Source organism: Camelina sativa, chromosome 14 (genome assembly GCF_000633955.1).
Source record: "Camelina sativa cultivar DH55 chromosome 14, Cs, whole genome shotgun sequence".
Taxonomy (NCBI): domain Eukaryota; kingdom Viridiplantae; phylum Streptophyta; class Magnoliopsida; order Brassicales; family Brassicaceae; genus Camelina; species Camelina sativa.
The window spans coordinates 30291796-30317940 of NC_025698.1; the positions used below are offsets into that span (position 1 = coordinate 30291796).

The 26145-nt window shown below is 30.6% G+C and overlaps 4 protein-coding genes across 4 annotated transcripts in view; 1 reads left to right on the plus strand and 3 right to left on the minus strand.

Moving 5' to 3' along the window:
- LOC104742916 (polyubiquitin-B-like) overlaps positions 1-305 on the minus strand; it is a 1929-nt gene extending 1624 nt beyond the window's left edge. Inside the window, exon 1 of the mRNA XM_019235637.1 lies at positions 5-305. Within this exon, the coding sequence (XP_019091182.1) occupies positions 5-305 (301 nt within the window). The remainder of the gene's footprint in view (positions 1-4) is intronic.
- On the minus strand, positions 1116-1621 carry LOC109128606 (ubiquitin-like). Its single transcript, XM_019235299.1, has one exon. It carries the CDS (start codon positions 1607-1609, stop codon positions 1226-1228), a length of 384 nt encoding a protein of 127 aa, XP_019090844.1. The 5' UTR covers positions 1610-1621; the 3' UTR covers positions 1116-1225.
- On the plus strand, positions 20158-22027 carry LOC104742918 (GDSL esterase/lipase 3-like). The gene is made up of 5 exons (XM_010464001.2): positions 20158-20474; positions 20588-20715; positions 21069-21299; positions 21367-21622; positions 21718-22027. The coding sequence occupies exons 1-5, from the start codon at positions 20207-20209 to the stop codon at positions 21963-21965; spliced, it is 1131 nt and encodes a 376-aa protein (XP_010462303.1). The 5' UTR covers positions 20158-20206; the 3' UTR covers positions 21966-22027.
- On the minus strand, positions 22991-25461 carry LOC104742919 (inactive GDSL esterase/lipase-like protein 23). Its single transcript, XM_010464002.2, has 4 exons — positions 24723-25461; positions 24331-24449; positions 23622-24081; positions 22991-23519 (listed from the first exon to the last, which is right to left on the minus strand). The coding sequence occupies exons 1-4, from the start codon at positions 24976-24978 to the stop codon at positions 23203-23205; spliced, it is 1152 nt and encodes a 383-aa protein (XP_010462304.1). The 5' UTR covers positions 24979-25461; the 3' UTR covers positions 22991-23202.

A 26145-nucleotide genomic window follows, 5' to 3' on the forward strand; every position in this document is an offset into this window, starting at 1 on the left:
CGACTGTTTTCAAGCTTCGTGCCATGAAAGTTCAGATTCAGCTGGTCCACTGGGGGTCCTCCTTGATCATGGATCATGGTCTTGACATTTTTAATGGTATCGGACCCCTTAACCTCTAGGATGAATGTTTTCTCCTTTATAGTCGATACAAAAATCCGCATGACTGCACCCGGACCAGGATCCGGACCAAGGCCAAGAACCAATTGACGTGTAGGTCCATGGCTCTTGAGGTCGATGATGTCCGAGCTATCCTCCACTTCAAGGTTTATGTTCTTTCCCTTCACCGTAGTAAGCGAGATCTGCATTGCAACACTTCTCGTGTCTGTCTTTCTTGGGGTTTTATTTTATAGATGTTTAGAGAGTGATTGATAAAATAATAGTATAAAAAGCTTTGGAGACTGGAGAGTGAACAATTTGCTTTCATTTACAATTTCCCATAATAGTTTGTTATATTGACCGTTTATTTGAATTACAATTTCCTATAACATGAATGGTTGTGATTTGTAAAAACGTAATTGCCTTTTCGTTTCTTTTTTACGATTTCCAATTTTGCCATTTGTAATTTTTTATTTTTCGTCAGTCATCAGTAAAAAAAAAGGGGAAGTTTTATTGAATTATTAGTTCATCAATTATTAGTATGCTTTTGCCTAATATTTTTTCTGAAAGTTGGAAAGCAACGTACGTAAATAAGTATTCTTTTTTAACACCGGTGTATTCTACATACAAATTAAAAGAGACAAATGATTAGTTTCGATGGAAATATCTATTTTCGGTACTTCTTAAATTACGTAAAACATTGTCTTTTAGATCACAGAATAATACTCATTTTTATATCAGTCATTATTAGCCTTAAGTTTAACCAATGTTTTAGAAAATGTTTACTGTAATTTAGTTTCTTAAACCGTACTTATCACTTAATCCAAATCGTCATGTTTTTTTGCGACTATGTTACATAATCACATTAGTTAGATTTTTGTGTTTGATTCGTCAAGTTAGGCATGCACTGGAGAAAATTGATATTACGAGATGTAATCGTTATCTTATCGTTCTTGGCTTCTTGCGCTTTTCTTTCAGGTATTAAGTAGTAATGGCCGGTTATAATTCTTATTTTCCTTGTCACGACACAGAATGAATCAAACATCTACTGAATAGTGTTTGGAAATCGAACACCATGTATTTGGAACTGATATAGATAAAAGTTTTGGAAAATAAACAGAGAGACATTTTAGCAACCGCATTGAGCTACCATCGAGAGAAGTGTCGACTCATCCTCGATATCACAGTCAGCTATGGTGAGACTGTCATCGAGCCGCTTGCCTTCAAATATCAATATCTGATCTTTCACTAGAATGCCATCCTTCTCCTCAATCTTGGCCTTGATTTTTCCAATGGTAACGGACCTCTTAACCATGAAGGTAGAAGTAGTACCTCCGAGAGTTGATACAAAAATCCGAAAGGCTTCACTTGGACTAGGATCCGGAACAGGACCCAGACGCAAAACCAATCCACGCATCGGCTCCCCATGGATCTTGAGGTCGATGGAGTTGGAGCTATCGTCAACCTCTAGGTTTATGCTCTTTCCCTTCAAAGTCTTAATAGAAATCTGCATTGCAAAAGGAAAACCTAGCTTCTCTTTTCCTCTTTCTATATCTCTCTCTCTCGTAAAGGTTTTGTTTTATAATAAGGGTTGTGGGAAGAATTTACTTGTTTTACAATTTCCTATGATACTTACTCATTATTTTGACCCTTTTTGGAAAACGTCTTCTTTGACCAAAGCTATTAATGATCGATGAAGAAGCCAAAATGCTGCCCAATCGAATTCTTTTTAAAGAGTGGTTTTGCAATTTTACAATATTTGTGTTTCCTTCACCGTTAGTACATGTTTTACAACTTCTATCACGAGCGTATACAGTCCAAAAACCTTTGTTTCTATTCCCACTTCATGCTGAATTGCTGATACATCACTTCGGTCTCATTAATTTATATATATTATAAATAGAACCCTAGTTTCTTCTTTCTTGTGTCTCAAGACTAGTTTTCAGCTTGACATCAAGTCCGATCACCAAATTGAACTCGAGGAGATATGCGAACCGTAAATTTAAAAATGTATTTCCGGTTTCGTAGTGAGTACCGGTCACTGTAGAGATATTTAGTTCGGTATATAGGCAACGTAGTTCGTTATCACTATCTGAAGTAGTTACACTAAAACGTTCTATTTCTACTGGCCAAACTAGAATCGGATCCACGCTGTAATATTTCAGTTATCTTACATAAAATTACATATATAAAAGTTTTATAGTTTTAATTCATTTTAGTGTGGCTTACCGCACTTTTCAAAACAAATACTTCACGAGATATCTGCTATTTGTGTAATAAGTTTGTTTGAAATATAACACTCCTTTATAAATAAATATTTTTTATTTTATATAATTAAAAGGAACGAAAGAGAGTGAAGCATATAATGGAACTGTAGGAGGGAATATGAATCGAATTGAACAGAAATTTACTTAAGATTTGGCTGTATAAGTTTGCATTTATTAATATGATATGCGACAAAAACATAATAATCTGGATTTATGAGTCTATGCATCGTATACATGAACAATAAACTATTTACCGACTTTGTTTTCCATAATTTATATACAGATGTTTTAGTTCATAGTTTAAAATTGTGTTATATATGATGTATTATATGTAAGTTATTAGTTAATTAGTTAGTTGGACTGTGTTTACAATGGATTTGTAATTATTATTGTGCATTTTTAAATAGAAGAATTATTATCCTCCATAGTCCATATCTTTCGAGTTTCGACACAAAATACATATATTGCTAAACTTAATTATTACTGTATTAGAATGATATTGGACACGGATTACAATATGTACAAAGTTACATTACATGTAAGCTAATCTCTTCGTATAGAAAACCCAAAATATTTTGTTTAAGAAAGATTACAAAGATTGCATTAGAGAATTTGTTAAGAGCATTATTTTAATAATATTACAAAATATATTTAGTTGATTCCAATTCATTTGGCCGAAAAATATATTTATATCTTTGATGTAAAAAAAAGCTAATCTTTCTAGTCTTATCTTTTATTAAAATATATATATATATATATATATATATATATTCTAATTTTTCTAGATTTTTATTTTATTTTACACCAACCCCTTTCTAGTTTCTAGTCCCCTTATACTATTTTTGTTTCGATTATATCATATTCAATTTTTGTTTTTGTTTTGTTAATTAGTTGAATTAAAACGATATGGTCGATTCCTAATTAAATAGTTTTAAAGGCCATGGCCCATGGTTAATTAGCACCATCACAAATGATTGTAATTGAACCAACAAAGCCCAATCGTAGAAATAGATATTTTGAAAGCAGAGATCATGGTGGTTTTGATTGATGTGATCTGATAATTATGGAGATTGAATCCGGCTAACTGTGAGAGTTCCGGTGAAGTGGATTGTTCATTTCACTCCAGATGTCGGAGATACCATGAAGATCCGAGAAGCTTGAATTGCTCTGATTAATTTGTTGAGAGCCATATTCAAAGATAATTCTTGAGATCCCCCGATTCATGGCCAATTCGATCACTACCTTCCGCTACCAAGGGTGAAACCACAACAGATACAACCTGAGAGGACCTGCATGTCTCCATATTCGACAACTGAACAATCTAATTTTTCCCCAGTAAGCTACATTTCTTTCCCAATAGATATAGTCTTGACTCCTGAGTGCAGATTGATAGAATAAGCTTGATTTTGTTTTTATAGGTTTATAAAGTATGTGAAACGCCATTGTTAACTTGTAGAAATGGAGAACATAGCGCAGTAGAAAATTCTTCTTCTTTATTGAGATGGTGTTTCGTTGTACATGTAGTAAAACCAATACATGGTTCCTTCAAAACAAATGAACATGGTTACTGGGTTAAACATGATTACACACATATATATATAAGGATTTTGAATGGTTTGATTGACAGTAAATTTGTGGTAGCAGCGACGACAGCAGCTATTGGAGAAGAGTTGATAAAAGCCAGAAGGGAAATTTTTTTGAAGGTATGATGAATGAACCTTTGATTAGTAAAATCGTAGTTATAGAAGCGCTTGACGTATGCAAAAGTAGGTATAATGTGGAATTATAAGTTTGGGAATATTCTGCAAAAGCCGATAATTCTGCAAAATGGAGTAGTAAAAAATCTTGGGGAATATTTCGTATATATTGTTTGTATATGTAAGTAAGGAATGAATTTTAGAATACTTCGACTAAGGAAATATAGTACGTGTATAAAGAAGTAGTTTAGTAAGATTTCCTTATTTTGTTAGGAGATTGATATCTCTTAAATTAATTGATGAGATTAAATAGCATAATTTTCGCCAAAGTTTGCGTGATAAGTAGGTAAATTTCGGGTATTGCTAACAACCGACTGATGTTGTAGCCCATTCAAATTGTTAATACTCGATATCCATTTATTTAAAACCCACTATTCAAATTCTTAATACCCGATACCCATTTAAAACACACTAATAGTTTTTAAATTATCCGACTGATGTTTTGGGTTAATTGTTTAATTTTGCCCCGACCCAATTAATAATAAAATCATATTTAACGTTGTTCTAGTTGTTTTTTATGTTGTTGGTGTAAGGATATTTTCGTCCGAAATACAAGTTGTACTTCTCTTTTAGTATAACAGACATTACTATAACAGTTGTACACAACAATAAGCGCACGTATGCAGTGTGGCCACAATGATTGGATTGCTTAACAACTCAAAATCCTTACTTTTCCACAATAATATCTTTTAAAATAAAAAATAATAATCACATGGCATAGGTTTTATAAGAACAAACGATCGAACAACAAAATCAAAACAAATGGGCAGTTAGAAGATCTATTATGCAAAATTATTTCTTATGGATGATACTAGCTTGACCACATCAAATTGTTTTTGGGCAAATCAACAAATTTTATTGAAATAAACTATTAAAAATATAAATAAAAGTAAAAAACAGAGCACTTGCTATTATATGAAGAAACAAAACAGATCATCTTATATATAAAACAAAAATTATGTTTCAAAAATAAGATTTCACTTGTATTCTATCTTTTTTGTTAATTAGATTTGGTAATTATTATTTCGAGTTTTTTTCAGGATATCGCCTTCGACTTCCATTTCTCTAGGCACGGCTCTGTGACTGCGCCCAAACGTTAATATTAGCGTTATCAATTATGTGGTCTAAGTAAAAGAACCAATTAATTTGAAAAGACATATAAAAATATCCCAAAAACGAAAGAATATAAATGTAAAATAATGTGTTCATCCCCTATCTAATAAAACGGAAGTACACAACATTTTTTTGTAGACTATATAATAGATATATTTATGATTTTTTGGTTATAAACTTGTGACATAAGTGTATCATAATATATGGGTTAGTCTGACTTTTGGTAAGTAAGGATAGTATGGATTTAGTTAATTATAGTAACATAGAAATCAATTATAGGTAACATTTAAAAGATAAGGAAATCTCTCAACCTAATTAAAAAAAAAATATGATTCTTCTTTCACATTTATTTTATTTTATATTTAAATTATTTTAATTTTTATCTAATATATTTAGTTAATAAAATTTATGATTTTTTCTGCATATAATGTAATTTAAATTTTTTAAAACAGACATATATTGCTCAACTGATGAATAAAAAAATATATAGAAAATGCCTACATCACCTAAGAAAACTAGGCAAAGATTCAAAGTCATATTAATAAAAAAGAGACCAAAATGATTCTGAATACAAATGAATAGAAACCTTGATTTATCAGGCATTGAAATTAAAAAATTTATACATTTTATTATGGTTCTTTATTTTAAAGAATTTCAAATTTTAATAACTTTAAAAATTTAAATGTATAACTTTTTAAATTTTTTAAAGATTATTAATATTTCAATTATTAAAACATTTATCTTTTTATAAAATGTTTAAGATATGAATAATATTTAAACTTTATAAGAAGTTCAAATATTATAAGTATTTCAATTTCTAGAATAATAAAATTTATTCAAATATTTTAAATTTTAATAATATATACAAATTAAAATATCACATGACGGGTTATATGGCAGGACATATTTAAGTTGATATTAATAGAAAATTAAAATGTCATCAATTCGGTGTTACACAGGTAAAATATCATCTCATTATTTTGTGAACTTTTTAAAGACTTTAAAGATTATTAATATTTCAATTATTAAAAAATTTAATTTTTATAACTGTTTAAGATATTAATTATATTTAAACTTTATAAGAAGTTCAAATATTATAAGTAGTTCAATTTCTAAAAAAAAAGAAACTTTATTAAAACATTTTAAATTTTAAAAATATATTTAGGTTTTTATGAAGTTTTTTCTGCGGTGTACAACAAATTAAAATATCACACAACGGGCTAGACATGTTTGAGTAGATATTAATAGAAACTTAAAATGTCATTAATTCGGTGCTACATGGATAAAATATCATCTCATTATTTTGTTAACAATATGAATATTAGATTAATAGACATATCTAATTAAATCGATTAATTAATACTGTATCAAAATATTTAATATGCGGTATAGTGTAGGTTAAGTTATATAATTAACAATCAAAATACAATATATAATTTTAAAAACTAAACAAATCAAATAAAATTAACAAACATAAATTAATATTTTTATCAAATAACTTAAACTGCACCGTACCGCGGGTCAAAATCTAGATCTACTAGAATAGATTTTACAAAATAGATGTTATTTTCATAAGTTATTTTCAACATATGATTTCAAGGCATAGTATTTAAGCAAAAAAAAAATTAAACAAATTAAACAATCATATATATAACAATTTAAATAAAAATTACAAAATAAATAAAATAAATGTTAACCCGTGCTCTAGCAAGGGTCCAATTCTAGTTTATTTCTTATAAGAAAGAGATGAAATCTTATATTGTAATGGTCATCTTTTCGCTGTCAAAACATTCGAGACTTATAAACATATTACAAATTTAATCGAAAATTCTTTAAAGAAAAGGTATATTTGCTAATATGAAATTGATATTATATGATAGTTTCAAATGTATCATGATGTGTATACTATAGATAACAAAATTTAAAATTTAATATACTTATAATTATTTCTTTGATATACAAAACATCATCCGTAGTATAATATATAGTTATTACTACGAAGTGACAAGTTTATTAGTTCAACTGGTAACTCTCATGCAAATTCTAAAAGTCGTCGGGTTGAGTGGAACTTTGAGAGGTCTAATAAATTTTTTATTACTAACCGAGTTATGTATTGGCCGAAAGACTAATATTAATATTATGCGGTCTAAATAAAAGGCCCAATAATTTTTAGATACCTATCTAGTAAAACCCTAAAAAAGAAAGATATATAAGGGGGAGGTATTGGTTTAGGATTTAGAAATAATTTTAATGACTTTATGTTCTTGTTGATTGTTAGAATCATAGAAAATTGAAAGTTAAAAATGAAGGATTCTAAGAGATTGTTTAGAAAGTTTTTTAAAATCCTGATGATTTGTTTTTTCTAATATTGTAAAAACTTTCTATTTGATGAAAGAGTTTTCATGACTTTTGTTATTAAGGAAATGATATAAAATCCTAAACCAATAACATAAAATTTGAATTCATTAATAATCCAAGATTCTTTTGTTTTACTTGAATAACATAAAACTTTTAATGACTTTATAAAACTCTTAATCCAATAACACTAGATTTATCAAGATTTTAGATAACTTTTTACAAATCCACAACCAATAACACCAAATTTTTAAAGAGTTTTTAAAAGTCTTGATTGAATAACAACATATTTTACCTAACTTTTAAAGTCATTAAAATTCTTTCTAAATCCTAAACCAATACCTCCCCCTAAATCTAAAATATTGTGTATGTTTGATTCATTTAAGTAAAAGATGACATCTTATCTTGTGATGGTCATCTTCTCGTCGTCAAAAACCTTTCAGATTTGTTAAGAATTCTAAATCCGATTTGGACATTCATGATAGATTTGAAGGTATCTTCACTAATCTCAAATTCATAAACTTGTTAATCAATAGTTAGTTTTTTTCTTTTTCTTTTTCATATTATGTATTGCATTTTTTTATTTGTTAAACTGAATTATGATGAGATTTATCTAATCACTGATTAACATGTTCTCCACAAACTCATAGATTCATTGCGTACTTATCCATAATTTTTCAAATCTATGCAAGTCTTAGATCTTTGATTTTTATAATTTTTGTATTGAATAATTGTCTCTAATTCATATATATTCCAGTCTGAGATCTCGATTCTTATTTTAGTTAAATCGAGATAATTTACGTATTAAACATGATAATCATTAAACACGTTTTAGTTTTGTAAACAATTCCAAATCTAAATGGGAAGCTTATGAAAGATTTAAAGGTATCTTCGATAATATCGAATTCATATAATAATTAACGATAGTTAGATTTTTATAGAGTACTGTTCTTCAAATTAGATATTGTAAATGGTTTCATTTGTAAAATTGATGAATTTAGATGAGATTTATTTAATAGCTTATTAATTAACATGTCATTATATGCATATAATCTTAAATTTATAGTGTGCTTATTTGTAATGTTTTTAAATCAATACAAGCCTTAGATCTTGAATTTTGTATCGAATTATTATCTCTTTTACATATAAATTTAATTCCGAGATTTAATTTTTATTTTAGTTTACTTGAAATAAGTTTTGCTAGAATAAGAAAATAGTCAATATGTTTCTATAGTTTCTTCTAATTTTTTATGTCAAAAACACAAAATTTTCTTTTGATTCTGTTGTAAATTTATTAATGTAGCAACAATTTCTTCTGGTTTAGGTTTTTTCTTAAAACAATTCTTCATCTTGAACTAATGAGAATATTTTAAAACTAAATAGTATGAATTAAAATTGTTATGGTTATAATATTTTTATTGATATGTATTATTGGTTTTTAGTGATTAGAATCCTCATGTTAATCTCTAGCCTATGGCTAGGGCTCATTGTCTTGATCATATTGGTTACTTTTTCATTAGCGCTGGGAAAACAAGTTAAACGGGTTGGGTTATTCGGTTTAAACAAAATTCGGGTTGTGAATAATGTCACCGAATTAAACCAAAATTAATTTCGGTTTCGGATCTGTCGGTACTCCATTTGTTCGGTTCGGATACTTGATTTATATTACCTTCCGAGAATAGCAGAAATTGTTCATATTTCGGTTAATTTAACCCGAAATAAACATGTTCAAAGAGAAAACAAAGGAAAACAAGTACAAAAGCTTAAAAATCTGGTTGCTTCTCATCTAGGAAGCTTTACAAACCATTAAAGAACCTGCTCAGCTAGCATTGTATCAAGTTTAAAGCTAGCATTACATCATGTACGTTAGTCACTATTAGAAAGTTGTAGAAGTTACACGAAGCATGATAATCTGCATCAAAAAGTACTCAAAAAATCGGCTTCCAAGTCAGTTATATCCAGTCCTTTGTTAAGGCTGCCAATCCGCATCCAAAAGTAGGCAAAAGAGCAGCTTCCTATCTACTACATGTGCACCATGAAAACTTAACAAATCTAATAAAGAAACAAAATCAAACATAAACTTAACAATGTAAATCAAATACATAATTAGAAACTAGTTTATAGACTTCAATGCAAGACACAAGTAAGAAAACACTAAACTAAACACCTACGTTCCATACTTTGCAAAATCATGGAGGAGTTGCCACTGAATTCCGAGAATCTACAAAAGAAAAGAAGAGATATTACAAAAGAGATTTGAAAAATTGAAAACATAGTTAAGAAACTTAGTGATACTTACCAAGAGATTCCAGAAACTCAACCTCTTCCAACATTTGCACCAAAATTGATACTTGTGCTTCTGCAGCGCAATACTTACAAAAGCTCTTACCAGAAACATCATCCTTTTCCAGAAAATGTTGCCATATCATCGCTCTTTTAGCATACTTCTTCTTTCGTGGTCTTGGTGGTTTAGCAGAAGCAGCGGTAGGTTCTTTGCGAGTGTTCCCTGTTAGAACCTCTTCAGTATTTTCAGGTTGAAGCGGCGGCTCCATCTCATTGTGCTCTTCATTCATCTACAAAACATACACAAAATTCAGATTAACAAAAGTACACATATATAACAATCAGCGTTTAGAACCAAGCTCTAATCCTAATATGTTGCAACCGATATACATACACAACACAATAGAACACACGGACCATAAAGAAAAGACAAAACTCACATATACAGACTTATTTGAAAGTTTAAAAACCTGACACAATACAACACAACACAACCGACTAGAACACAAGACAACACAACCAAATACAACACAGCACAACACATCACAATAGAACACAAGACAACACAACACAATATAACACAAGACAACACAACACAATAGAACACAAGACAACACAACACAATAGTTATAGAACACAAGACAAAACTCAAATATACGAAACTGATTTGGACACAACAGAACTCAATCGAATAGAACACAAGACAACACAACCGAATAGAACAAAACACAACACAACACAATAGAACATAAGACAACACAACACAATAGAACACAACACAACACAATAGTTATAGAACACATGACAAATCTCAAATATACGAAACTGATTTGGAAGTATAAAACCTGAACCTTAACCCTAATAAATAAGTAATATGTTACAATCGATAAACAGTCACAATAACCCCATAACAACATTGGAAAACCTCTGCTTTAAAGTCTAAACCCTAACTCTAAAATTCCCCAAATCGATTAGGTTTAGAATTCGAAATCAAAGATTATCCAGAGGAATGAATGGTAGAGCAAAGAAAAACGAGGTGTTGATTCAAGAGAAAGAACAAAGACGAAGAGCTTACTTTCAGAATTTCGTAAGCTACTTCAGTTTCGCAAGAGAAGCAAAATCTTCTTTTGTTTCGCAAGCGGCGGATCTAAAGAAGAAATGAGAACAGAACACGGTTAGGTTAGGGTTAAGTGAGTTATTATCCTTATATATGGCTGCATAATCTCGATCTACGTAAACCGGTCGGGTCCAATTACCAAACCGACCTGAACCGACATCCGAATTCTCTAATTAATTTGGCCGATCGGTTTGTCCCTCTCTACTTGTTTGGTGCCGATAACCGAAACATCCGGTTCTCTCTGATCGGTTTATTCGGATTTCACCGTTTGCCCAACGCTATTTTTCATGGTGTCAATGTGAGATCGACTTGCAATATTTTAATTTCATGTTTTAACTATGTTACCGATTTAGTCTATATTGTCTTACTTAGATAATAATTTACCATAGCAATATCTAAGGAATACAATATAGGCTCTCAATTAGTAATATAGAAAAATAATGATTTATATTGCAAGTCAATCGCAGTTTGATTCTATGAAAAGAACACCTTGTTTGTTTGGCCAAGACGATGGGCTCTCGCTATAGCCTCGAGATCAACATGAGGATTCCAATTACTACAAAACCAATAAAAAAACATGTTAAGAAATACATCACAATTCCATCTTACATACATGATGTCTCTACATTAAGATTTCAGTTACATGGGTATATTGTATTTTCCATGTTTGATAACTAATGAGTAATTGAGTATGCATAATTATTAAAAGTCACCTTTCCTAGTGGTCCTTCACCAATTCCTATGACACATTAGTATTGTGTCTCAAATTTTCAAGGACCATTTTGTTTAAAAAAAAAAAAAAATACTTATTAAATTATAAGTAAGAATGGATCCATAGTTAGTAAAAAGCCCCATAAATATTTTAAAAGGCCCCAAAATTAGCAAACAAAAACTTAAAATTAGCAAAAATGCCTTATAATTGATAGAAGAGGCCTCATAATTAATAAAACAGGTCTCATCAATATAATAAAAACTGGATGTGCTTCTCTCCAGTGTTGACACCTCAACTTTTTAGTTAAAGGAGGAGTTGACACATTAATTAAAACAGTTAGCCAATCAAATTATAAGGGTTAATACAACTCAATATTTTTGTCCAATAATAATACTTCTCCATTCCACATCATTCCTTCTGCTTTCTATTATGGGCTCAGCCCAATTACAATAGTGTTTAAGAAAAACAGTAAAAGAACCCAAATTAACCTTTGTATGGCAACTGAGGATGGTGACGAACAACGCACAACACCAGAGGAAAGAAAGAGAACATCAAAACCCTAATCGGAGGTCATCCAAAGAAAAGAACAATAGTCTCAAACCATTCTTGAAGCAAGTGAAGGCTACGAGTCTCTCATACTTGATGTTATGTTTCAGATTTGGCTGCTAAATTGAACCTTAATATTCCACTCTTTTTCTGTGTAGAAATTTTCAGTCTTTCCTTAGTTCTAAAACTCAAAGGAAGATTTAGATCAGAGGAAGTTCCCAACAAATCCAATGAGTCAACGCGATCCAACTTAGCCTCATATATAGTCCACCAACGAAGTGTGTGTTCAGACTCATTAGACGAGATCTGATCCGTGTCGCCATTAGAAAACTCTGAACCGTTGTTGTTATGAAACCTGGTGCTGGTGGGATCGCGGCGGGATCAAATCAGGGATATAGTGCTAGTAGTTCGAGTGAGTCAGCTGTAGAGAACTATGTTTAAGATAAAATTGAAGTTTGATGATTAGGCTATGAAGTTGAGAAGTTTTACAGATTTAGATTTAAAAGAAGCTAGAGCATTGGTGCAGAAGACTCTTGAGATTTGAAAGCTAGATTCTGCGGCATAATGCGATTTTTTCTAGAAAAAAAAACTATAAAAACATGTTTTACCACGATTACCCTATTAATTATGATTTTTAAAAAAACAAAACAAAAAAGAAATTATATAAAAACATATAAAAACAAACCCGCAGTGTAGCGCGGGTACTAACCTAATATTTAATAAAAGAGAAAACTAACAATTCTACTACATTTCATACTAAAACTTAACACAGCTACAACATTTGCAAATATATTATCCCGACTACCACAAAGATAACTGAAAAAGACTATTATGTCCTTTCCCACTAAATACATATCACAATATTTTATTGAAAATATATTTTTAATTAAAAAATCAAGATGAGAACAGAAAGATAAACAATGGGGAAATATTCATGTCCTTTTTTTGTGGAACATATAATTTTTCAATTTTTTTTGTTTTTCTAAGCTCTAACATATGGTAAATTAAGTTTTTTTATTGATTTTACATGTTTTGATTTGCTACAAGAAAATTGGCGAATGAATGTGCTAATACTAGTGGTTGTCCAAGCAATTATGTCGCCATGGCAATACCATTAATTTGTTTTCCTTCATGAATGTGTTTGTTCATCTTCCTTCTTCTATTTGAACTCCGTTCAAACCAGCAGACCCAAAGCATCTCTCCGCTACACCGCAATTGCCAAGCACCAAACCTCCCAAATATAAATTCGGATCGAAAAGAGAAGAACAACTAAGAAAGGAAGCCGGACTAGAAGGGCTCTCTCTCTGGCGTCAGAAAGACAAACTCGAGAAAATAAACAGATTCAGATCTAAAGTTAACCGACAGAAAAAGAGGAAAAAAGAACTAATTTTACTTGTTTTTCGTTTTTTTCTTGTCAATTAACTTTACTTGTTTTTGTGGACCCCTTTTTATAATTATTCACCAAATGGACAAGTTGTTTATCATTTGGAGGCGGACTCGTAGACAATTTTACTTAATGGACAAGTTCAAAATTCTTCTAATTTGTCCATTTACAACACTTATTTAATTATTAATTTTATAGAAAAGTTTGTAGGTTCATAACCTTTCTAAGGACAATTCCGCTTAAAGTACAAGTTTTGTTTATAACTTGTCCAATAGTTAATATACATAACAAAAATTTTGCTTAACAAATAATTTGATGAGTAAATAGTTTAAGGATGGGAAAATCCCATAAAAAACCATTAAAGTGGTAACAACTTCCAGTTTAAACCTCCAAACTATTACCACCAAAATGTCAAATTTATTAAATCAAACCTTCAATGTGGCATACTGGCATTCATGTTCGTGGGTCAATATTTATCACCGGAACAGTTAACTCCGTCAACGGAATAGTTCACCCCGTCAATTGAACAATAACTTCGTTCCTTTAACAACCCACATGTGATTTTTAATTTATTTTTCTATTAATAAAAATAATTAAAATAACTAAAACAAAAAAAATAAAATAAAAAATGCCCAAAATCAAATCGATTTGGGGGTTAAGGTAAGTAAAAAATAAAATAAAAGACTTACACGATGTCTTTTTGTATTGACTCATAAGCATTTTATATGAACATGGTTTATGTTTTATAGAATGATTTTTTTTTTTATCTTTTTGTTTTATTTGGATTTTTTCTTTTTTCTTTGTAATGTTTTTACTTTTTATAATTAATTATCGCATTTAAAATCCTAGTTTATGAAAATCATGTTAGTTAATAGAACAAACGGAATTATTCTTCAGTTGACGGGGTGAACTATTTTGTTAACAGAGTTAACTGTTCCGGTGATAAATGTGAACCCACATACACAAATGCCATATTGAAGGTTTGATTTAATAAATTTGACACTTTGGTGGTTTTAGTTGGAAGTATAATAGTTTGAAGGTTTAAACTTGAAGTCATTTTCACTTTTGTGGTTTTTATAGGATTTTCCCGTTTAAGGATATAAGATTATAATATATATATATATATGTGGGTTATATAAGATAATGTCGAGTAATAATTGGCTGTTTTATCTCCACACTTTAATATAAATAATTCACATGATCTTGATATTACATTATTTTATTTCATTTTCAATCTATTTAAATTAAACTAAAGGATATTTTGATATATAATATCTAAATAACTAAATGAGAATTGAATATTTTTTTCTTATAAAGAGATAACTGTATATATTTCTGTTTAAAGAGAGAAGTGAATATATATTTAAATTCATGATTTGATTAGCTAAGATGTCCGTTCATAAATCTATATTTATAATATAACTCTTGAATATATATTTAAAACAATAGACAATTTTAATTATTAATTCACAATAATGTATTTTTATAAACCTGACATATTTTTTATTAACTTTTCTATTCTATCTCATCAATCCCATATGTTGTACTAAATCTCATTTTTGTAACTTTTGTAATATTTATAGTAATACAATGAGTGATTAATAATAGTATTTAGAAATATTACATAAATAAGAAAATATATTAATATATAATGATTGCATATCTATAACTCTCACAAAGTTTATATGACTCCTATAACAATGAAATACTCTCTCTTTTTCTTTTAATTTAGTTGTCGTTTTAGGTTTTCAATGAAAATGTTTGGTGAATATTACAGTATTCTCCCTACTGTTTTAAAGTTTTGACCATGGAAATATTTATAAAATATAATAATAAAGGATAAAACAGATAATTTAATAGTTTTTTTTAATTTGTGTGAGAAATCCTTAAACGACAAGTAAAAAACCGGAGAAAGTATAAATTACATTTACCTAATTGATATAAAGATTAGTGCATTTATTATCCAATTAAATAATAATTTTCCATATGCTTTTACCTACAATTTCAATAATAAATAGAAAGATACACATTTTATTAATCTTCATATCTCAAATCTTACATAATATTTTTATTTAATTAATATTGTCTTAACTAACAATCTCCAAAATTACAAAAAAATTATCCAAAAATAATATAAACTAAATCCGTGCATAGCACGGAGTGACTACTAGTATATAATACATGAGAGTTGGTTAAAATTCGAAATTCTAATAACATTGCTCAACAGTTATGTGGCATATTACTGTTTATTAACGCATTAATCCACATGAGAGTTTGATTTATTTGAGTGGAATGTGAAATGGAAATTATGGAATATGAAAAAAGAAAAAAATTTACCATTTAAATTAATCAGGCATCAAAATGTTATTCTTAACAGTTAGGCGTATCAAATAATGTTGTCCGTCTAGCAAAATATAGAATGTAGTTTCGCGGGACAACACATTAAAAAATATAATATGTAGTCGTAAAAGTTGTGCGGAAAAATGAAAATAGATGTATAATATAGAAATATATATATATATATATATATATATATAAAGTTTTATGGGTTTGTAGTTACTGAAACTAAATATATATATATATATATATATATATATATCTGATCCAAATTTAGTGATCTTTTACTATTAGCTGTTCCATTTTGTTATTTACATACAATTCTTTTTGGTGAAATGTATTTTTGTCATAAAAATTTTAAATCACGTTTCAAATATAATGTACCATGCACCAAAACGCCTATTATATACTAATGTGGGTTTATCCCAGAAACGTTATAGAAAAATAAACATTTGCTTGTGGCATCAAATTTTGAGAAAAGGGCATATGTCTATAATATTGATTTTATATAGTTTATTCCTAATAAAAATTATATATATATGGGAAGAGTACTTATACTTTATATGTTACAACGTTACAAACTCAAATATATAGAGAATTTAGAAACAAAATATGGGCTTATCTATAATCTGGTTTTAAACCTGATTGCTTAAAATCTGTTAATTAATTAATTAAAAAGAATCAGATACATCTCTACTATTATTTGTAAAGTCGTTTAACTAATAAACCTTTATTTTGTAAGAAATTACAATGGCATGCTATTGTGGTTTTAATCATCAAACATATACTTAATCATCAAACATATACTTAAAATATAAACTTAATTAAAAGAGAAAAGAAACTAAAACCTTAGCATAATGGAAATTCTTTTCCTTCTTCTCTTCCTCTGCATCTCTTCGAGTTCGTTGACAAAAAAGAAAAAAAAAACTTTAAATCCATTTGCGAGAGACCGCGAGAGAGAGAGCAGAGGTGAAGAAAAAAAGTTTTTTTTTTTAAGGTTAGTCAATGAATGATTGCGATTTATTTTTAAAAAAATATCGAACAGCTTAGATTAGAAAATGAAACCGGGTCAGGATACCGGATATAAAGGATCCGCGTGTTTATCCGAATAGAGAAATGATTAAATGACGACTTTGACCTTTTTTAAATGAATTAATTTGGTCATAAAGATTTAGTTATTATCCGACCCAAAGGCACTGGAACGGTATTCAACATATATTGTGTTACCTACAAGGAACGATAGATTTGGGTTTGTTTTACACTATCTATAACAAAGAAGGTTAACTTGGTTTTGCTGATGCAGGTTACTTATCGGATCCACACAACTCAAGGTCTCAAACTGGCTATGTATTTACACACAGTGGTACAGCGATCTCGAGGCGCACTATGAAGCAAAGTATTGTGGCCACTTCGTCTAATCATGCGGAGATCCTAGCAATTCATGAAGCCAGCCGTGAGTGTGTTTGGTTGAGGTCAATGACTCAACATATCAGGACAGATTGTGGCATGATCGACGATAAGGAAGCAACGGTTATATACGAAGATAATACGGCCTGCATCGCACAGCTCAATGAAGGCTACATTAAGGGAGATCGGAAGAAGCACATATTGCCCAAGTTCTTCTTCACACATGAACTACAAAAGACCGGAGAAGTTCAAGTGGTACAAGTTCAGTCCTGCGACAACTCAGCCGATCTCTTCACTAAGTCATTGCCGACATTAACATTCAAGAAGCTCACGCACCAGATTGGGATGCGGAGACTTATGGACTTCTAGGGATGCTTGGAATAGGGGGAGTAATGCGTGTTGTACTCTTTTTCCTTCACCATGGTTTTGTCCCAATGGGTTTTCCTGGTAAGGTTTTAATGAGGCAGCACCCCCAAGCGCATTACAGAAATCCTTCCTAGCATCGACACGGTTATGTCATCCAAGGGGGAGTGTTGTAAAACACTTGGAGTGGATCTTCCATAACCGGTCCATACACGGTCCATACACGGCCCATGTACGTCCAAGACCATAAGGCCCATCGGCCACCTCCTTTAGTCTAAGTCGGTTTATGATTCCTAATGTAATTGGGCTTTGCCTTAGACTATATATATGTAACCTCTATTCGATTATATGAATAAGAATAAGAGAATTTCCACCTTCGAGTTCTCTAGTTTCATAACAAATCACAGCTTTTTGTAAAACATACAATTTAATTTTTCTAAAGATTATTTTTAAAAAATATCTGAATGGTACGGTTGAAAAAACACAACTTTTGGTGGCATTTATTCAGATTGCTATTATATATAGATATTAAATTTTTATATTTAAAATTAACTAAAAGTTGTAAATTAGATTCATCATTCCAAAAATCTTTTGTTAAATCAAGAATTGGAAGAGTTTCTTTACTTTTAAAAGAATGAATGCTAGAGAATAGTTTAGAAAGCTGTAAAAATTGTTGATATTAAAATTTTATATTATTTTGTGTCATGGCAAAATAATGAAAACAGTTCAAACAAATAGATTTTAAAAGATATGAATATTCGAATAAACACAACTCTACAATGAACAGTTGCAACTTTACAAAAAAACCGTTACAATGAACAATGACAACTCTTTGTAAAAGATACAATTTATTTTTTTCACAGATTTTTTTTAAAAAATTATCCAAAAGGTACGATTACAAAAACACAACTTTAGTGACATTTATTCGGATTGGGTTTAAATATATTGAAAAGTCAAATCCAAAAACTCACTATGTAATCCATCTAAATCTTGGAAAAACATTCTATGTATTTTCATTAAACTTTTATATTTAAAATTAACTAAAAGATGTAAATTAGATTCATCATTCAAAAAATCTTTTGTTAAATCAAGAATTAGAGAAATTTCTTGACTTTTAAAAGAATGAATGCTATAAAATAATTTAAAAAAATGTATAAACCGTTGAGATTGAAATTTTAGTTGATTTTGTGTCATGACAAAAAAAAATGAAAACAGTTCAAACAAACAAATCAACACAACTTTACAGTGAACAGTTGTAACTTTTCATAAATAACCGTTTTAATGATCCATCACAATTTTTCAGAAAATATCCAAAAGGTACGATTGAAAAAACACAACTGTTGGTCGCATTTATTCGGATTGTTATTATTATATAGATTACATAAAACTGCCATTGCTAATCAGTTTATTTATATACACAATATTTTTATCCCCATAAATTCTAAAATTAGTATATATTATTCAAATATTAATAAATATTATGTCCTACATGTATTGAAATTATTTTTAAAACCTATGTATTATAATATAATAAAAAATTATAACATGAAATGTAAAATATATATATTTAAATCATTTTTCAAAAATAGAAATAATATTATTTCTTATTGTTTACAATTTTTTGACCAAAAAAAATTGAAATTAATTTTGAATAATAGATATTGAAAAATATTTAAAAAATAATTTGACGGCATCTTAAATTTATTTTAAACAATAAAATATTTAAAATTATGCAAATCCTATTTTTCAGTTTTCCATATAGAAAATTTCTGATATATAAGAGTAACATATATTAAAGATTACTTAATTTCAAAATTAACATATTAAAAAATATAAAATCTTATAAATATTTTTATTATTTCTTAAAGATTTCGAGGGACGGGTTTTTATAGATAAAAAATATTATACCCCGTATGGAATATGGCCGCTGGGACAGGTTTGACCCGCTTAAGAATTTATATCATACGTTTCGAGAAGTTTTAATCTTTTTGATAGTTTTTATCCGTTTCATAATTTACAAGTTTTATACAATTCTGATTAACAACTAATTCGGTAAACGTTAGATTCGGGTATGTTGTTTTGTGAATCTTAATTTTATGTTGAAACCTTTATTATTTCAAAAATCACAAACTGAATAAAATTAAACTAATATAAGTTTGAACTGTAAAATAATTTAACAAATAATTATATCTATAAATGTAACTCTAAGTGTAAATAATATTTTACAAACCTTATAGTAAACATAGTTTTTGAAATCAATTACGCACGTACCTGCGGGTCCGTACCTAGTCAAATATGATAATTCAAAGTCGTGCATCAGAAAAATAACGCTTACAAAATACAAAAAAAAACAACATGACATGACCATACGAATACTGTTGAGATAAAAATGCTTTGAAGTTATATATAGTCAACAAGAGCTAGCTAGTGTTAAAAAATCATAAACGTTTAAGTCGTTAACCATTAAACATGAAAAACTCTCAATTAGTTTCGATCATCTTCTTCGTCTACGCAACAATCTCGTCGATCGGCTCAATCAACTGCAGAGATAATATTAATCTGGTAACAAACCAAGCTGCTTTGTTCGTGTTTGGAGATTCTCTTTTCGATGCCGGAAACAACAACTACATCGATACTGTCTCAAGTTTCCGGTCTAACATATGGCCGTACGGTCAAACCACTTTCAAACAACCCACCGGAAGAATCTCTGACGGGCGTTTGATTCCAGATTTCATCGGTAACAAGACAAAGTCCAAAACTATTCTGTTTCGTCAGCTAATTTTATTTATTGAGAATTATTCTTTTATAAATATAAAAAAAGTAAATATTAACTGATCGTTGGTGTCGCAGCTGAGAACGCATGGTTACCGTTGATCCCGCCAAATCTACAACCAAGCAACGGTAACAATCAATTTATTTATGGAGTAACTTTTGCTTCTGCTGGCGCTGGAGCTTTGGTCGGAACCTTACCTGGAATGGTAAATATCCTCAACTTTTATTAATGTTTTATTTAAATTTCTTGTGCGACATAAACAAAAAAAGAAAAACAAATTACTGAAATATTAATTCTTCGAATTTTAGTTTGTTTCATAAATTTTAATGAATTTTCGTTATGGCTAAAATAGATATTAAATAAATTTATAATTTGTGAAACGTAGACTTTTTTTAGAAAGGTACTTTGAATTGAAATAGAGGGCGGCGTAGAAATTAAAAGAATTGTGTTGTTTTTATTACATTGGCATCAACCGATCCGATAATACTGTATAGTGTATATATTTGACTTGATGACATTTTTCACTCTTTTTTTTTTTTTTTTTTTAAACCTTAAAAGGTGATAAATTTGGGAACACAGGTAAACAACTTCAAAAATGTTGAAAAGAGTTTGAGGTCTGAATTAGGAAATGCAGTGACCAAGAGGGTTTTCTCAAGAGCAGTTTATCTGTTTCATATCGGAGGCAACGACTACTTTTACCCTTTCTCTGCAAACTCCTCAACTTTCCAATCAAACTCTAGAGAGAAATTCGTCGATTTTGTTATCGGTAACACGACATCCGTGATCGAGGTAAAAATAAAACCAAAAAATAGTTCAAATTGTTAAATTTTGGTCTAAAAGTGATAAATATTTGTAGGAATTGTATGAAATGGGAGGAAGGAAGTTTGGATTTTTGAACATGGGACCGTACGACTGTGCACCAAATTCATTGATAAGAGACCGGACAAAGATAGGATCATGTTTTAAACCTGCCGCTGAGCTTATCGATATGCACAACAAGAAGTTTCCGGATGTCTTAAGAAGGCTACAAAGTGAACTATCCGGATTCAGATACGCTCTCCACGACTATCACACTTCTCTTTCCGAAAGAATCAACAATCCCTCGAAATACGGTAGCTAAATTTAGTAATTACATATATTTATGTAAGAGAACGATCTATATAATATCTTACGGAACATTTTTGTCTTTCTGTTTGTTAATTTGAAGGGTTTAAGGAAGGGAAGAAGGCATGTTGTGGGAGTGGACCATTGAGAGGAATCAATACGTGTGGAAACCGAATGGGACCATCACAAAGTTACGAGCTATGCGGAAACGTTACCGATTATTTGTTCTTTGATTCCTCTCATTTGACTGAAAAGGCCCATCGACAAATCGCAGAGCTGATTTGGAGCGGACAGCCTAATGTCACTGGACCTTATAATCTCAAAGCTTTATTTGAACTTCAGCTTACATAAAAATCGCCTACATGTGTATATGAAATTAATTAAGCAGGTCGCCATATATTTGTCTTGTCCAATCATGCTAGTCATTAAGTACTAAAACTGATGATTTTTTTTTTTCTTTTGGCGAAAGGTCATAGCCACATATATAGGTAGACATGTTAGTTTTTTTTTTTCTTGATGATGAAATATTGAGTTACAGGATAAGGCCACAAGAAACAATGTGCTAGCATCCAGAACCATTTGCGTTTACCTTTTCTTGCACCGGAAGATCCGTCACCGGCGCGAGCAATTTACGATAAATCTATGATGATTAAATTACGGTTTATTGCCATTTCGAATACTAATACAAACACTTGAATTTTAAAACTATATAAGCCCGACAAAAATATGTTACTGTAAGTCTATAATCGACGGACCTATAGTATATACTATTATCTTTGATGCGATCCAAATCTATCTTTACTTTTATTTTGTCGACTTGGATTTATTTATTATCAACATGTCACGTAGACTCGTAGAGGAGTCAAGATCGGTGTGCACTGCAATCAATAAAGGTTTTTAATTTCGTCCGTCTGTTTCCAGTTCCCATCTTGGGAGAGGCACTTTGGATTGGGTCTTATTTAAATAGGCACCTTTGAGCCATTTAATATCGTGCTCTAAAATTTAGCCACTTTTGATCACTTGTTATTCAAATAGAAGAAGATAACTTACATTATGGCCAGATGACTGGATGAGATTGGCTCGGTCTTATTTTATTTTTATGTTCGTGTCGCTTGTGAATAAAATATTTATGATCCACAAAATCAGATCATACTGGAAACTCTGTTTATTTACTGTAAAAGCTATTATAGCTATCATATTCGTTATATATACTAAAATCAGCTTATTATTTTAAATTCAATGTCACAACAAAACATATCGTCATACAATGTTGATAAAAAAAATTCGTTGTATATCTACAATCTACATAATTTCTATTTATTGAACATATTAGATAATCTCTCGAATAGGTTAATTAGAGTAAACCGACAGGTTAATGAACATTCGAATCATTCCAATACGTGGTAAAAGTTGCAAAGATCAATCTTTTATTAAAGAGGAAAGCTCACTAGAGAAAACTGCAAAAAAAAAGACAAAAAAAAAGAAGAAAATGTTGCAAACTACTAAACACATCAAGATTCCGATTTTAATACGGTTATACTCTTGTAGAAACCAGATTGATCCCTAAAGATTGATTTGAATTTGAAACTCAGTAAAATTCATAACCGCGGCTAGAATCGCTGGCTTGGACAGTGGTTGACGTTGTAGGCTCCCAAGACTCACGCATAGGTTCATCGACTGGGTAAACCACGAGCTCACGGACGTTCATCGGTTGGATAACATTTGGATCGGCTCCAAAAAGTAGATGGCCGAACATTTCTTGCGCCTTCTCGGTGTTGTGACGTCCGTCGAAGAATAGGTAAGACCGTTGGAACTCGCATAGCTTCGAGTGCACGTTAGGTAAACCGCAACCATAAGCATTGTGTGTCCCAACTCCGCAGCACGATGAATTTGTAATGGAAAACCCTACGTGTAACAGAGGTTTTGTATATGAGTACTCACATGGTAACATAGGTTATAAAATGAAATGAAATTGAAATTAAACACCATCATAATTAATCAACTCACGGAAGTTCATGTTCCTCTGCGTCCTACGAAGAATGGCATTGTAGAAATCGAAGACGGTGAACTGGAAACCAGGAGCGGTTTTAGCCATATCGTTCAACATCGGTCCAAGTTTTTCGTTGTGTTGCTTAGCCAAATCGTTGAGTTTTTCATAGCATTGATCCATCCCGGTGTTGTAATCTTGTCTGACGATAGGTAAGCAACCCAATGGAGCTAGGTTTTGGATCACGAACTTACTCGCTCCTGATGAATACAACAAGCTAATATCGTTCTTTAACTTGTTGGTCACGGAAATGACAAAAGCTTGTTGGGCAGATGCATCGGCGTTAGGGTTGTTCTTGGTGAAATTCAAGTAATCGTTTGCACCAATGTATATCATAAACACCGACTTCTTGATGAAGTCATCATTCCAGTTTGCTGGTTTCATTTGATTGAATCTTTTCACTTGTTGTATCAGAGTCAACTAAATAACAAAAAAAAAAAAAAAGGAAACCCAATTTGCAATTGTTAAACTAAAGCTTATTGACTTGAAGTCTGCACCCAAATAAAGTGAAGCTTCAATATTGATTTAAAAGTAACAAGAGGGCTATGTAAAGTACACACACAAAATGTCCTAGCTCAGTGTATGCGAAGATTTAAATAATTTTATTCGAGTTAATTAGTTGTTGAGTATTATAGATATACTTGGTTACAAGAAAATAAGTAGACTTACAGATTCCACCGGAGCTCCGAGAAGAGTAGCATCGGCGACGGCGAAACTAGCTCCACGTGAGACATTTACGTTCGGTTTAAGAGCAGCGGGGATCTCGATCGGAATCCCCATGAATTTAGCTGTATTAAAAGTAGTTTTGTTATGCGGACGAAAAAAATAAAAAATAAAAAATCATCGATTTGTGCATAGATTAGTGAAACTATATATGCACTAATCTTCCTATTTGTCTTATATTTTTTCAACATTATTTTAAGTAGTTAATGGCAACACTCGTGATATCTTTAGCATGTATCAAGATTGGAGACTAGTGTAACAAAAAAAAAAAAATAATAATAATAATAATAATAATAATAATAATAAAGGAAAAAGAAAAAAAAGAAGTGTTTACGAACCGACGAAGTCCGGAGCGATGAGGCCGTCGGAGAATTTGCCGTAGGGATCATCTCGGGATTTTCCGTACGGCCAGAAACCTTGAGCGACGAAAGCTTTAGCGAGAGTCTGTTTGTTTCCGGCGTCGAAGTTGGAGTCGCCGAAGGTAAACAAGCCCACCGCCGGAATAGTCTGTCCGGCGACGGTGATCGGGTTGTGAAAGAGGGTCAATACCAAAAGTAACCCTAGAACACTGACTAAATTACAGTGGTCTGCCATCACCCTTTAGTATAGAGAGAGTAGTGGGAGAATGATGAGAGATACACAGACAACAGTGAGTGAACCAATTGAAGTGCCTTTAGCTCGTATACCGTTTCGTTATATAAATAGATTTGACATCAGAACCAAGGATTCATTAACAAATACATTCTCTCTCATCGACACGCACTAGTTTGGTATTTACTGTGTATGTGAATAGACAGTAACACCCTCAACACATATTGACATCGTTCCATTTTTTTTTGAAATAGCACATTCTTACCTCTTCTCCCATGTTTGATTCTTTCTCCGACCAAACGAGCGAGACTCCTCTTATCTCCTCCAGCATCTCTCCGGCGGAACATCACTGTCTTCGCCTCTCTGTGATAAGACCTGAATCTCTCTTGTAACAGCTTACATCTCAGTCGCCGGCATTTAGATAGCTCGATTGTAAAATAAAAATCAAACATAAAACTAACTAATTTGCAGGAAAATGGCAAATGATGGGATCTCTGTTTTTAGATGTAAACAGATTACACACGTTATATACGTAAAATGATCACTAACGTCCAAGTATATAATTAATATACTGGGTTAAATAAATGATTAACGTGGATCAGTAGGTACTTATTTTAACAAGTTATATGATAATAGTATTTAGTAATAAGTTATCATGCATGCACGATTCGTACTTTGAATAGTTTATTACAGTAACATATAAATCATGTTTTACACAATGATAAATGTAAAGTGAAACGTAAATCTAAGTTGTTTTTTAAAACTCTATGTACTATTATTGTTCTATGTAAGTTGTTATTTTAATGGATATCATGTCACCAATTAAGCTTGCTTATGAACATATAAAGTTTGTCTCACAATAACCAAGTTAGTTGCTAATAAAGTACTTATCAAGTTAAAATTACTTTTTTACTGCGATAAATAAAAAAAAGTTAAGACAGCTTTCTAATTAAAAAAGAGAGTTTTCTTTACAATGGCAGTTTCTGTAATTAACTTAAAAAAGAAGGATACATATGGTAAACAAAATTAAAATAATTAGTTAATAATGGTAACGTGTAGCGCGAGGTTCATTTCTTTATACTATTCCTAATTAACGCAATCGGCTACTAGGTAATAAACGATTATTGATCAATTGAAGAGGTAGTTTGCTAAAAAAAAAAAAAAAAAAAA

What these genes read in the sequence shown, in the direction of transcription:
- LOC109128606 (XM_019235299.1), bottom strand. Translation starts at nt 1,609, where the DNA reads ATGCAGATTTCTATTAAGACTTTGAAGGGAAAGAGCATAAACCTAGAG.
- LOC104742918 (XM_010464001.2), top strand. Translation starts at nt 20,207, where the DNA reads ATGAAAAACTCTCAATTAGTTTCGATCATCTTCTTCGTCTACGCAACA. An exon ending in TTTGATTCCAGATTTCATCG is followed by an intron (nt 20,475 to 20,587) that starts GTAACAAGACAA and finishes TTGGTGTCGCAG; the next exon opens with CTGAGAACGCATGGTTACCG. An exon ending in CAACAATCCCTCGAAATACG is followed by an intron (nt 21,623 to 21,717) that starts GTAGCTAAATTT and finishes GTTAATTTGAAG; the next exon opens with GGTTTAAGGAAGGGAAGAAG.
- LOC104742919 (XM_010464002.2), bottom strand. Translation starts at nt 24,978, where the DNA reads ATGGCAGACCACTGTAATTTAGTCAGTGTTCTAGGGTTACTTTTGGTA. An exon ending in CATCGCTCCGGACTTCGTCG is followed by an intron (nt 24,450 to 24,722) that starts GTTCGTAAACAC and finishes CTTTTAATACAG; the next exon opens with CTAAATTCATGGGGATTCCG. An exon ending in TCGGAGCTCCGGTGGAATCT is followed by an intron (nt 24,082 to 24,330) that starts GTAAGTCTACTT and finishes TTTGTTATTTAG; the next exon opens with TTGACTCTGATACAACAAGT.